Source organism: Myotis yumanensis, unplaced genomic scaffold (genome assembly GCF_028538775.1).
Source record: "Myotis yumanensis isolate MYYU_CA2020_CCGP unplaced genomic scaffold, mMyoYum1.0.hap1 SCAF_6, whole genome shotgun sequence".
NCBI classification, from domain to species: Eukaryota; Metazoa; Chordata; class Mammalia; order Chiroptera; family Vespertilionidae; genus Myotis; species Myotis yumanensis.
Genome location: NW_027223757.1, coordinates 4,067,034 through 4,081,052, shown reverse-complemented (window position 1 = coordinate 4,081,052; position 14,019 = coordinate 4,067,034). Strand labels below are relative to the sequence as shown.

The following is a 14,019-nucleotide window of genomic DNA, read 5'->3' as shown; positions in this document are numbered from 1 at the left end:
TTTTTAAAAGTATGTTCGAATGCTGGTGCAGGCACATATTGAATTGAGATGCTGCTTGATGGTGCTTGACCACTGGCCAGAGGAGAACAGCCTTGGCCGGTTGCTCAGTAGTTAGAGTGTTGGCCCAAGGACTGAAGGGTCTCGGGTTTGATTCTTGTCAAGGGCAAGTACCTCAGTTGTGGGCTCGATTCCTGGCCCAGTCCGGGTGCACGTGGGAGGCAACCAGTCGATGTGTCTCTCTCACATTGATGTTTCTCTATCTCTTCCCCCTCTCTCCCTCCCCTCCAGTCTAAAAAAAAAATTAATGAAAAAAATATCCTCGGGTGAGGATTAAAAAACATAAAAAAATAAAAAGAGGAGAACAAACAAACTCACTTGCGGACACACATGGAGATCTGGTGGGTAAGCAGGATGAACTGACAGTCATTAGGTTTTGGCGACTGCTCCTTGCCCTCCTCTGTGTTCATGTTATTGCAGCTCTGAGATTCTGCATCTCTCCTGACACCGGGCTGATGCAACCATTACAGCGTGCGTTCTCGTGTGAGTTAGAAATTCTATGTCGTGTCCCAGGGTGGATGCAAAGCATTGCCAGGGAGACCCCTGCGTGCATGGATAGGCTGTTCTGTCCGATGTCGGTGATAAGAGTGGCTGGTTTTCAGGCCCAGGCCGCTGTGCGTGGATTGGATCACACTTGCCCAGTAGAGAACGTGGGGGGTAGGGGGGCCTCTCACTGCAGAGTGTGGGCCACAGTTTCTTAGGGAGATTGGAAACTGGACTGTAAAGGAAAGCGCTCTTTGCGCATTCATTCGTTTCCTTCCTGGGAGAATCGCCTTGTGGTTTCCGAGACTTGCTTTGTCTCCACGGTCTTTGGGTCAGTGTGGAGCACGGGATTCCTGGAGCGAGTCCTGCTGTTCCGGGAAATAGGGATTAATGGCAACTAGAAAAGTTAGTCGGCAGGTGGCAGAGAAGGTGGAGTTTGTAGGGAAGCCTCAGGGGAGACACAGGGGACCGAGGAAGGGGAAGCCCCGTTCTCCGGCAGAAAACCCTGCAGGTCCTCATGGGCCAGGAAGGGCCCGAGAGAGCGAATGGAGAGTAGCCGTGGCCGCTCACCTTCCAAGCCCAGAAACCACTGCCCTGCTGTCCTCCTAGGCTCCCTAGCCGCGTCCTCGTCTGGCCTCTCCCATCATGGTCCGCAGGGCCTCGCCGCTGAGGCCGGGGAGGGACCGCTTGTGGGTTCCACCCGCAGCCCGACATCGCGCTTTCGGCTCCAACGCAGCATTTCCTGTCCCTGATGCTTTGAAATCATTTTCATAACTTTTTTCTTTCTTTTTTTTATTCCTTGAGTTTCTCTGGCAGGGAGGCCACAGGAGCTCTCTCCTTTCCTAAATGTTTGACTCTAGAGGTGGTCGGGCAGTTGTGGGAAGTGTACGTGATGGGTATAGAATCAGCCATACTTACCCTGTGCAGGATTTCCATCCGGTATTAAAACCACATACTAACCACCCTGTGTGTCATCACCAAACGCTCTCCCTCCCCTCTCTCCTTCCATGAGTGTCCAAATTCATTTTTCTTAAGTTTAAAGGGTTCTGGTTTTTTTTTTTTACTCCCTCTCCACCCCCTGAGAATGCCTTGCATCGTTGAATAATCAGTTTCAGATCCCAGTTTGCTCCAAATTGGACTGTTGTGTGAATTGTTAGCATATATTTATGTTATGTGGCATTGCAACATCAGTTACATATTGTGTTTCATTTTGGCTAATTTTTAAAAATTAAGAAAAAATTTTTTTAGAACCTCACCACTGAAGATAAAAGTGTAATGTCCTTCTTAATAACTTGGTTTTCCTCTGTGACAAAACAGGAGACACTTAAATTCGCTGCCTGCAGATAAAACCAGAGGCGCGCCTACCTCTTCAGGTGGCGGCTCTGGCTCGTTGTATTTGCAGAAGCCAGTGCCTCTGCTGCCTCATTTCAGATGCGGTGCACATTCTTCCCGGTCAGGAGCGTGCCAGGTCATTCTCCTCAGAGGCGATGCATAGGCTGAGTAACGGCACCATGCAACGTACGTATTAACGATAAGAAGTCACTGAATATATGAACGCCTCTGGGGAAGATGTCAAATGGCCGATTCGTTATTCTAGCACCAGCGAGGCAGCATCAGCAGGCGGAGGAGGCCTAGGGTTTCTTTCGGTTTGTTTCACTCTGGTTCAAACTTACCACCCACAGCCATCTGAAACACTTCAAAGCTTGTGGGTTTGGTATGTTTGCGTTGCTGTCATACTGTAACGATGTCCAAACACGCCCGCGCTTAAAGTCTAAAGGATCAGAGTAAAAGCCACTCGCTGTCTTGCTAACAATGTCAGAGAACATTGGAAAGTGCCTTTTCCCCGCCTGCCATTCCCGTCAGTTGATAGTTGCGCTGTCTGCATAGCTGACCACCCACTGAAGCCAAGGCACGTGAAACTGCTGTCCACTAAGATGGGCCTGAAAGTCACGTGGGACCCACCCAAAGATGCCACCAGTAGGCCCGTGGAGCATTACAACATTGCCTACGGGAAGTCACTGAAAAGCCTTAAGTACATCAAGGTGAACGCGGAGACGCAGTCCTTCCTTATTGAGGATGTGGGTAAGTGACCCTCCGCTCCTGTTCCCATCAGAACTGACTGTGCACCTCGCTCCCAGTCCCGCTCTAAGGTGACTGTGAGCCAGGGTGTGGCCAGGCTCACGCGGCTCCTTGGGAACGGGAAGCCAGGGGCAGGAATCTGTTGCGTCAAGGCCTTCATCCTGCCATGGGCCTTCCCGCCCTACACTTGAACTCTAGCGTTTCTGGGCCTCTCTCCCAATTGATGCCGGAAACAATTTTTAGTTTTCTGAATGTGCTTTTTTGTCTCATGGACACTTGACTACTAGACAACTAATCTGGAGATTTCTCAGTTATGAACCATTTTATAATTAGGGATTTCTCAGGTGACATGTACCTATAAAGGTGTGTATGCTTAGCCACATCTGTTCAAAGATGTTACATTTCTCCCCATGCAATTCATTCTGGAAGTTCGGAGTATTTTAAATTTTGCCCAAATACATTGTGCAAGTGCAGGTGCAGATGGTTTTGAACGTGAGCTTTCGGTTGCCTCCTGTGGGTCCTCTGTCTTCTGCCCTATTGATCCCAGGAGCCTGCAGCTCCATGTACTCTCCAGTCATCTCATGGCCCAACCCTAAGATGCATCATGAGGAAGTCAGCATGTGTGACATCCAGGTGTCCCTGAGCCACAGGAGCGTTTTGCCGCCTTCCTTCAGAGGATCGGAATCAACAGTGCTCCCCAGTTTCCTGGCCACAGCCTACCACACGTCCCTTCTCCGCTCTGAGTTACAGCATCAGGCTTTCTGGGCATCGGGGCAGAAGGTGCATGGAAGGGAGGCAGGGGGTCAGGTTCCTCCCTCATGGTTCCATACATTTCTCTGAATCTCTCCCGCATCCCCCCGGCCCCACAGAGTCCAACTGTGGGTTAAGTGGAGGTTCTATTGGACCAAAGGCAAGTGCAGGCTCACATTTGCTTGCTCAGAGCTTGGGTTGTTCTGGTGGCCGCAGAGAAGAAAAACATGCCAACGGAGAGACTTGGAGCTCACTGAGAGAGAGTGTCTCCCAAGCAACTCCGATAAGTTAACGGAAGCAGAGACGTGGATTAAATGTCTTTGAAATACAAATAAGCTCAGGACGAAGAGAGGAAAGTGCCTGGCAGAGCATAATTTTACATTCAGTCCGAACCTGAAGCATTTCCCAGTTAGTCTGGCAGGTCGTGCCAAACCCGAAATGCCACCAGCCCCTGCCACGGTCAGAAAGAAGCCATACCAGTCCCGACAGCAGGTGTCCCCAACAGTATGGCCTTGTGGCTATATCTTGGGCCTCTGGCTGGAGCACTGAAGCCGTTAGGGGGACTTCCGTTCCTCACTGAGGAATGCACATACCACGACGGCCTTTGATGGAACTAACTCTAACCTCTCCAACATCCATCCCCTCCAATGCCTGCCGGCTTCCAGCTCTGCAAGGGCTGGCACCTCCACTTCCCTTTCTTAAGATAATAATTCATCTCGAGGAAAAGCAGCAGCACTAGAGTTTTGCTTTCAAGGTGGCAAGCTCAAGACACTCATGTCCTAACCTGGTGTCTGGGTTCCCTTCCGCATCCCAACAACTCCAGCAGCTCAGCCAAAGACACCACTGCCGTTTGACCTTGACCCCTAGATCCAAGTCAGAAAGTGAAGCCAAATTATTTCAAGATTAGCATTTCCAAGATTCCAGGAAGTATTTTTTTCTAGGTATTTGTTGGAAGAGTCAAAGACCACATGCAGACACAGCAAGGGGACTGTTTAAATATATTTTTATTGATTTCAGAGAGGAAGGGAGAGGGAGAGAGAGATAGAAACATCAGTGATGAGAGAGAATCATTGACCAGCTGCCTCCTGCACGCCCCCTACTGGAGGTCGAGCCAGCAACCCAGGCATGTGCTCTTGACCAGAATCAAACCTGGGACCCTACAGTCTGCAGGCCAATGCTCTATCCATTGAGCCAAACCAACTAGGGTAGTGGTTGGCAAACTGCGGCTCGCGAGCCACATGCGGCTCTTTGGCCCCTTGAGTGTGGCTCTTCCACAAAATACCACGTGCGGGCACACACGTACAGTGTGATTGAAACTTCGTGGCCCATGCACAGAAGTTGGTATTTTGTGGAAGAGCCACACTCAAGGGCCCAAAGAGCCGCATGTGGCTCGCAAGCCGCAGTTTGCTCACCACTGAGCTAGGGCAAGGGGACTGTTTAATTATGAGAAGGAACATATTTCATGCAGCTTTCTTGACTGCAGTGAAGATTCCCCAGGTGCTAAATTTTATGAGTTATGTTGACATTTCCTAATTATTTTTTGAAGCTTTCCATTTGGGGTTTTCATGAGGAAATAATGTTTGTAGTTATGGACACGGTAGGTTGAAACATGGATTTAGTGGACAGTGTGTTCCTACTTCCTACATTGATGTCACATTAAAAGGCTTAAAAGCTTTCTTGTTGACTGCTCACAAATCCAGGTTTATTTCACATGCCACGTACTTTGTAATAAATAAATGTTGTGTTCTCTGGCCAGGTGTATTTTAGTTGCATGGGAGGAATGTTAGTATTTTGATTAAAAATATAGAGAGAAAGCTATAGGTAGACTTGTCACTAAATTCAAATATTTATATTTGGTTGTAACTGGTATAAGGAAGACAGCGAATCAAACTGTCGTTCTTGGAGATTTGAAACGGGGCTTGATACGAACCGTGTGTTTCAGAGCCGGGGGTAGTGTACTTTGTGCTGGTTACTGCAGAAAACCACAGTGGAGTGAGCCGGCCCGTGTACAGAGCGGAAAGCCTGCCTGGTAAGTCTCACCTAGAACTGGAGGCTGTGTTTCTGTTACTAAGATTGGGAGAAATGTCTCTCCCTGCTTCTTCATGTCAGTACAAGTTTAGAATTATTAAAGAGTTCCTGAACAACAGTATTTTTAGATTTATAGAACAAGCCGACAGACTAAAAACTAGGAGAGATTTATCCCTCCTTTCATAGTCAGTTAATGTAGGTTGTTAGCGTTTTGTCCTAAACTTTTGAGTGCTCACTAGAATAAGCCATGTGCAAAAGACTAAAAGGATGTGTTGTCCATAGAGCTTAGGTGCTCAGTCACTAAAATGGCCCGAGGCGATCCCTTTCAAGCTGTTGAAAAGGCCACTTAGAGCAATGTTAGGGATGCTCTGAACAGTTAGGGATGCTTTAAATGTGGAAGCTCCTCTGGTTCTCGTTTCTAACTATCAGGTTGCATTTTCCTAATTTAGGAGGTGAATGGATCCAGATTGATGGTTCCCCCATTAAGGGTCCAGGACCATTTAATGAAACCGTCACAGGTACTATTTGCTCATCCGGTCCATGTCTTCACTGAAGCACCGTCTCGCAAGAGGGTCGCGCTTCTGTCACACACATGTGCTCACAAACCTTCATCCAGTCCCCATCGCTGAACTAACGCACACGCCACAGTGTTGGTCGATCTGCCGTGCACCCAGTGGACCAGCCCGCAGCCAGTGTCGCTCACTTCTCACTGTTCCCTCGTGTCCTGGTGTGGGGAGGTGTCTGTGTCTACATCTGGGGGTACCCTGTGCTATTAACAGGCAAATGTGGTGGCGGAGATGGCAGTCCTGGCCTGATGGGGATGTTTGCAGCTCTGTGACCTGTGGACGGCATGAGCAGATGGGACCCACCAAACAGTGGCTTTTATTGGCTAATATGCTGCATCAAGTATTTCTTTTCGTAAAACCATGGGCTAGTTGGTGACCTGTTAGATGACCTGCCTTCCATCTCTGCTCCATATTTGTATATGTATGTTTTATCATTTGGATGTTGATGTTGTCTAATCATGTGGTTTTACTTGTTGAGAGAAGTGTTGACATTTCTGTGTGTTCTTTGAATATATTTAATTAATGATGCAAAACGCATGCAGTTATTTTCAAGTATGTTGGCTACTGTCTTGAGGCCACAGGGAGAGGAGTGTGTCTTATTTTCATAAACCATGTATTTAAATACATCAATCTTACGCTATTGAGAGGAAGGTGAGTATATTCAAACCAATGACTCTAATCTGCTTCTCAGTTAAGATTTGGCGGGTGTGGGCAGCATTCACAGTCTTTTTACATGGAAAAGGAGGGCGGAATAAAACATTAGAAAAGGAAACAGGCTGTGGAGGAGAGGTGACACATTCTTCAAATATGCCGGAGGGAAGGTGAGCATGGGGCGTTGTGCTGGGGATGCCTGTAGCGGCCGCAGAGGAGGGAATGAACGTTGGAAGAGAGAAGTCAGAGGCAGACATGGCTTTAGGAGGCAAGCTGGAGTGAGTTAAGGAGAGAGGGTACATGAGGGGGCGAGGGTTAGGAGAGATGAGCAGAAGGCGAGGAGCACAGCTTGGAAGACAGTGGTAGTGAGACAGTCAGAAGGTAGCACACCGCGGCCGTGTGTAAATGGGCCAGGAAGTCTATTTCAGAGGTTGTCTACCCTGAAGACACACAGGTAAACATTCGCACAGACGCACACAGCTCCCTTCGAGATGCACAGCCACATCCCTTTGTTCTGTCCCCAGGGAAGAGGTGTCACGTATTGGATCGCATTATTGACCTCCCTGAAGGCTTCTCTTCTGAAGTTGCGTTAGCTTTTTCCTGTCCCTGGATCTGAGCTAATCTGTTACGCAGGGAGACAGGCAGTGGGGGGCGGGGCCAGGAGGCCCCACTCTGCTTCCCACAGCCAAGGCCACGGGCTGCCAGTTCGCCTGTCTCCGCCCCGCTCTTCCCTGGGAAGCTGTAGCCTCATTGGGATCATATGCAGTTTTACTACCACTGCCTCAGGGCATCCTCAGCTAATCCTGGGGCCAGGTCATGGGGCCGCTGAGTGCCCAATTACCAATCAGACGGTGTCCTCTTTTAATTAAGGCCTTCGGCCAATGGGGAATGAATACTGTCTGTGGCATTATTTCCTTGTGCAATTTTAAGTTTTATTAAGTATGCAATTTGCAGAGCAAAACTCAGTTCCGGTCCATGGCCTGGATGGTGAGCCCCTTGAGGGCCGGTCTCTTAGATTCACTCATCTCCGCCTCCCGGGCCTGGGACAAGCTCGTGGCACGCGATCAATACGTGTTTGGTGGAAAGGCGTCGGAGGCTGCTTCCTCCGCGTGTGCCCCGCAGGGCAAGTGTGTGTGGGCCAGAGCCGGGTGCTGAGCGAGGCAGGGCCGGGTCAGAGGTCAGGGTCACCTGTCGGCCAGCTGCTGATGCTGGGGTGGTCCCGGGCAGGCCAGGTTGTCCGCCACTGAGCGGTGCTCTCCTTCAAATGAGGTCCTAATTCTGGCCTCTGGTCACTTGGAGGGGCTGGTGAGGAATGGCGCTGACTGCAGCTGAGGACTGGAATTCCTCAGGGCTGGCTGGGCTATGAAGATGACCTGTTTATAGTCAGGTCTGCCGGCGCGCAGTCCTGGCCACGGGCTGTGTCCGCGGGTGCAGAAGTGGGTGTAGTGGCTGTGGCGGCCCGGCCCATGCAGTGCGAGCCCGGCAGGGCTTTAGTGTGACCCTGGTACAGCCACACTCAAGCGCTGGATGGCTGAGCTCTGAGTGGGGGTGGGGGTTCCCTCACATTGGTGTCCAGATGGAGTCCTGATCCAAGTGTCCAGACCGGTGGTTTGGTGTTCTGGGCCCTTCCTCAGGGCCCCATCTCATTATCTCAGTCTTGACACGGCACTTGACATAACTGTCATGGCGACAGTGAGCCCACTGGATTGTCAAAGGCGTCCGGTGAGTCCGCTCTGCTCTTGCTCCCCACAGTCGGGCAGCCGGGCCATCGCATGGCTGACCAGGCTCTTCCTCAGATGGTCTTGGGACCCTGCAGCATGACCACCTGTCAGGGGACGAGCAGTGGTGGATCTGAGGGGACATGTGGATGACCTCCCCTGAGGAGCTCCAGGCCCCGGGAAACTTAGCCGACGTTTCCTGTAAGTGGGGATCCGTGGCACGGAAGTCTTGGATGGTGACTCCAGGTGCCACAGACCAGACCCTTTGCCAGAGGCGTCCACGAGGCATCGGGGGACCTCCTTCTAGAGCAGGCACAGGCCATGCCACAGCGCGGCGGGGGCTCCGCACAGGGGCGGCGCGGGGGGACGGGCTGCAGGAGTGCACACCCGGCTCCACGCCAGCCGAGGGCCCACCTGTCCGGCTTCCAAGTTCCAGGTGCTGGGCGTGGGAGGGCCTTCTGAGAGTCACAAAGGTCTCAAGGGGCACGTGTCAGAACTCGCTCGGGAAGGAGCCCTTGGCGACAGAGGTGGGAGGCATTTGCTAACCCACCTTGGCAGCTGTCAGTCAGCTCTGGGCCTGGGCCCGTGTCCGGGGCAGGGAATTCAGACTCTGAGTGGGGACAGCAAAGCACATGTCCTGTGTTCTGGCTGTGACCGACCACCTTCACCCTCTCCAACTCGTACCCCCACCCACTCCCCTCTTCCTCCTCTGCTGACTCGTGCAGAGTGCACTAAGCTCTGGAATGGCGCCTGGCCCGACAGGTGGGAGCCCAGGGCGTGGTTTCAAGCCGTCCAGGTGATTGTGACCCACGCTGCAGTGTGAGGACCACCGCTCAGCCTCGGGGGTGGGCGCCCCCTGCCCTACAGCCAGTGTCCCTGGTGGCCCTGAGCCTTGATGTTGGGGATGGTGGGGACGCTGCCTGGGGCTGAGGATGGGCGAGCGGAAGGCCAGTGAGCACGTGGGCCTGCCTTCGAAGGGGGTGAGGATCCAGGCCCTCTTTGCACAGCTTGGAGGTCAGTGCAGTGGGGTGTCAAGGGGGTGAGAGGGTCAAACTGCTTACTCTTCAAAGCTGTGGACTGAATGATACCTCACACTCTGCTGAAGAATGAGAAGGCCCTGTCAGCTGAGACAGGGCCCAGGCAAGCTCATATTTGAGGTTTTACTGTAAAAACCTGTGACACTAAGTATCTCTTTCTCTCATGCTTGGTTCTTTGAAATACATGTATTTAGTGTCCCTTGTGTGCAAGGCATTGTGGTAGAATCTGTAATGGGACCCTGGGTTCCATTCTGGGGGGGCTGCCCACACATCCAGTGAATCTGATGAGGGGTCTTGTTTTTTATCACAATCGCAACCACAATTAGCAATGAATGTGTGCTTCACATATGCTTTACGTGACTTATATTACAAACACAATACGCTACACACCGCTCTCCACGGGAGGAAATGAGGGTCAGTGGGAGCCTCACAGTCACGCAGACAGGGGGCCACAGACTGGGACCCAACCTGAGAGCCTGTGGAAGCCCCAACCAGAAGATGCCAAGTTTAACGGGCACCGAATTGTAAACCTAAATGGACAAAGCATCGTGTTGAATTTGGGATTTTTTTTCAATCAACAGGTTTTGATTCTGTACAGTTTAAGAGTATTTGCCAGTTTGTGTAGCTGACAACACAACCTAGGAGACATGGGGGTCTGGCTTTCTGACTACTCTGATCTTGACGGCCCTTGTTTCCTCTGCTGACCCCCCGAGTGGACGGCTGTAATTAGTGGTATCAACCGGTTCTGAGTGAGGCCCACCTGGTGATGTGGTGAGAGCGGTGGAGGTCCCGAGTCCTGTCACGTCACAGTCCACTCGGCAGAACGGGATTGCTCCCGGCAGTTGTGACTTTTGTTTTCAAGATAAAAGACTCACTGGGATTTATTAGAAAATTTCAGGAGCCTCTGCGAGGCTACTCAAACACTTAAAACATCTTAGCACCAGTGAATTCAAACCATCTGGATAGTTTTTCTTAGTGTGCACATCCGCTTGAAAGAGGGTTACCAGATGGCTGTAACAGATCCATGAAAGATGTCTGATGGTACGGATAGCCCAGAATGGGGAAGGGACTTTTTCTCTTGAACAATGTGAATGATCATACCTGTCATTCCCAGAATCAGTTTGAGGTCCTTGATTTTTACAGAAGCCACACCTTGGAAGTGAGAGCTCACCTTGGAACCTGAGCACAAAACTGAGATTAATTCACAGAACCCAGTGAAAGTGGCTACCCTCCCAGGTGCGAGGAGAGTTGTATACAGGCGGCCCATTGGCTACACCATTGGACTCAAAACCAAAAACCTTACTAAGTCCTACTTGGTAGAGTGGGGAAATGTTTGCGGGACCACTCCGTGGCACGCTCTGAGGAGCTTCAGGAACGGGAAGCCCAGGGACTGGCCAGGTAACCCCAGCTAATGTCCAAAGGGGTATTCCCTTTGGCGGATGCAAACACTGGAACAGGGTGTACCGCTTTCAGAAGAGCCATCTCCCATGGCTACTGATGTACTTATTGCGTCACTGGAATTCATACTGACCCATGGCATTAGGTTGTATTCTTACATCGTAGCCTCCTGGGAATTTTCCAGCCGAATAGAATTAGGCAGCATTGATGATGGGGCTAATGTTTATAGTGGAGGAAGAATGCCGGGGAAGTCCCTGGCTTACATAACTAGAGATTCTCTCAGTGGCCTAATGGGATCCCCAAATATGACTAGGAGGTGGTCCACCGTCAGCATTGGACAATGTAGTCATCACGTGGTCTGTGGCCCTTGTTCCCAAACTTATCAGTTCTTCATCGATGTAAAAGCAAAGCTTTAAACACTAAGTACTGGCCCCCAGAGTGTGTTGCTTTGAGAAAGCTAACGATGACTGTTTCTTGAGCTTGATCATTTTAGCAAGAGGATTTCTCAAAATTTAGAAGAAGGAACAGCGGAGACTGAGATGGCAGCAATGGCGGGGCAGGCCCAGGTTTGTCTGGAGGGCAGATTAGACATGTCAGAAGAATTAAGATCAAAACCAGAAGCCAGTTACTATGTGGGCTGGAGTGATTCACCGCAAAGGCCAGGAAAGCCCTTCCCAGCTTTACAACGAGAAGGCTTCCTGTAGGGCAGCTATAGCAGCACCTACTGTGTGCTCGCTGTATTGTTATGATGACCTCTAGCTCTCACCAGAAATATATAGTTTTGGACTTAAAGGGGCAAAAGGAAGTAGATGAAAAAGACCATTTGTAGAACATCCAAGACTTCTGGATGGCAGTCTCATGCATGGTATGTTTTCATTTGAAGTCCTCAGGCCTCTCGGCCTGAAATATGGGAGGAACATGTGCACCCAGGGTCGGTGCCCTTGGGGGGACAATGTTCTTTCTGGAATTGGTTACGAAAATGGATGTTTTAAATACAGCTGCTCAATTGTTGTGGCTCAGTCTCTAGACACACTTCACGTACCCGCTGGTGGACTCCGAGGGTCTACTGTTTAATAGTTTCTGTGTCGTGTCTTCTTTAAGAAAAGGAAGTGCCAAACAAGCCCTTGCGTGTCCGAGTCCGATCCTCAGACAACCGGCTGTCCGTTGCGTGGAAGGCGCCACGCCTGTCTGGAGCCAAGAGTCCACGCAGATCCCGGGGTTTCCTTTTGGGCTACGGGGAAAGTGGCCGGAAGATGAATTACGTTCCACTGACACGAGATGAGCGAACGCATGAGATCAAAAAGCTGGGTGAGTTGAGTGGTAACTGGTGCTCAGTATTTGATGACCTTTCCCATCATTTCGTACTTAGGAGCTCGTTCATGACCGACATCATAGTTCAGTTGTAATGTTTATTTTCCAGGTATTATAGTTATTCAGAATCATGTTCTCTGTCCTGCCCTCCGCCTGTGCCTCCATCCCTTTAACCTGCAGTCAGCGCAGGACACGGCCACCTTTGTGTGCTCGCCCGGCAGCTGCTTCCTGACCCTGCAGCACAAGCCCTGGAGTTGGGCCCTTTTCCTGGACACGGGATGGGCGCTCATGCTTTCTGCCTCTTGGCTCTGCTTTCACCGTTTTGCTCCTTAAGCTCTGCCTCAGATCCTAGGACCCTGGACCTTGGGTCCCCGTGAGATGAAACGTGGGGGCCGCTGATGAAGCCTGCAAACCGGCCTGCTGTCCTCCCTCTTTGCAAACCCTCACTAGGGGGAGGAAGCACTGGCCGTGGATGCTGAGGGGACAGTCGCTGTGACCAGGAGAGGTTCTGTGCATCATTCCAGGCTGGGTCAAGGCCTGGCCTTTGCTGGCCTTGGTGGTTGACAGGCCTGGACATCAATGTGAGAGACATGTCAATCGACTGCCTTCTGTACTCGCCCCGACCGGCGATTGACCCTGCAACCCAGGCATGTGCTGACCGGGAACTGAACCGGCAGCCTCTGGGTGCACAGTACGATACTCAGCCAACCGAGCCACTCTGGCCGGTCTCTGGTGGTTCTTGGTCCATGCTGGGCCACCGCCCTCCAAACTTAGCCATTCATGCACGTCCCTGGATCGGGAGATAAATGGCAGCGTTCTTCCTTTGATGACTTGGTGGGTTTCACTGTCAGTGGCACCAAAGAATTAAGGGATCTGAAGTGAGTCCTCCATCAGGCGCTGACCGGGCACTGTGGCTGCCCTTCTGTTTGATGACAGCTAAAGACAGAGTCACCCTTGTCTCTATTTAGAAATAAAAGGAAATTGGGGGACTTAAGTGGGCATATATGCAATCCCATCCCTTTTAAAACCTTATTCATCTTTCTTTGATGCTGATGAGATAGAAACCCATTTTCCAGGAATTACAGGTGAAAATCACCTCCACGTATCCTACCATAATAGTGTTCTTCTTGAGTTTAGTTCCTACCATGCTTGGGCTCAAATTTAATTGTCCGGAAGAAGAGGGGGAGGGGCCGAGGACAGAGAGATGTGTCCGCGAAACCAGCCGCAGAGCCTCACTGCCTGTGCCTCATCCACAGCCTCCGAGTCGGTGTACGTGGTCTCCCTGCAGTCCCTGAACTCGCGGGGCCAGAGCCAGCCGGTCTACAGGGCCGCCCTAACGAAACGGAAGATTTCAGGTATGTTTCTAAGGACGCATCCGGTCAGCCACGGTCCAGTGTGAATGCAGTGTTGTTTCCAAATGATGCTGGCCGAGCGACAAATTCCATGGATTTTCTTGAGGGGAAAGGAAACAGCAGGGCAGGCTTGGCCACATTTTAGATTCAAGTGTGTTTCTTTTCTACTCAGAGGGTAAGGTATTCTTGCGATGAAATATATTTCTCTGTATATTCTGAATGTCTTTACTGTGCCTTAGGTTTGCCATAATAAGAGCAGCCAAACATTTATTCCATTTAAGGGCACAGTGTGATCCACACGGAAACATCCCCTGGTGATAGACTGTGAACAGAGAGAGGAGTGAATGGGGTAGCGTGCAAGAATGCAGTGAAACTTTATTTCCACTAAACTTGAGTAACAATGCAGTGAGAAAAGATGTAGGGATGGTGTGCTGCTAGCCCAGTGATGGCGAACCTATGACACGCGTGTCAGAGGTGACACGCGAACTCATTTTTTTGGTTGATTTTTATTTGTTAAATGGCATTTAAATATATAAAATAAATATCAAAAATATAAGTCTTTGTTTTACTATGGTTGCAAATATCAAAA

The 14,019-nt window shown here is 50.6% G+C and overlaps 1 protein-coding gene across 1 annotated transcript in view; it reads left to right on the top strand.

Moving 5' to 3' along the window:
• The window catches only part of FNDC1 (fibronectin type III domain containing 1), a 68,870-nt gene that overhangs the window by 15,727 nt on the left and 39,124 nt on the right, over positions 1 to 14,019 (top strand). The window contains 5 exon segments of the mRNA XM_070417394.1: positions 2,428 to 2,622; positions 5,312 to 5,398; positions 5,847 to 5,915; positions 11,869 to 12,075; positions 13,335 to 13,433. Of these exon segments, the coding sequence (XP_070273495.1) occupies positions 2,428 to 2,622; positions 5,312 to 5,398; positions 5,847 to 5,915; positions 11,869 to 12,075; positions 13,335 to 13,433 (657 nt within the window).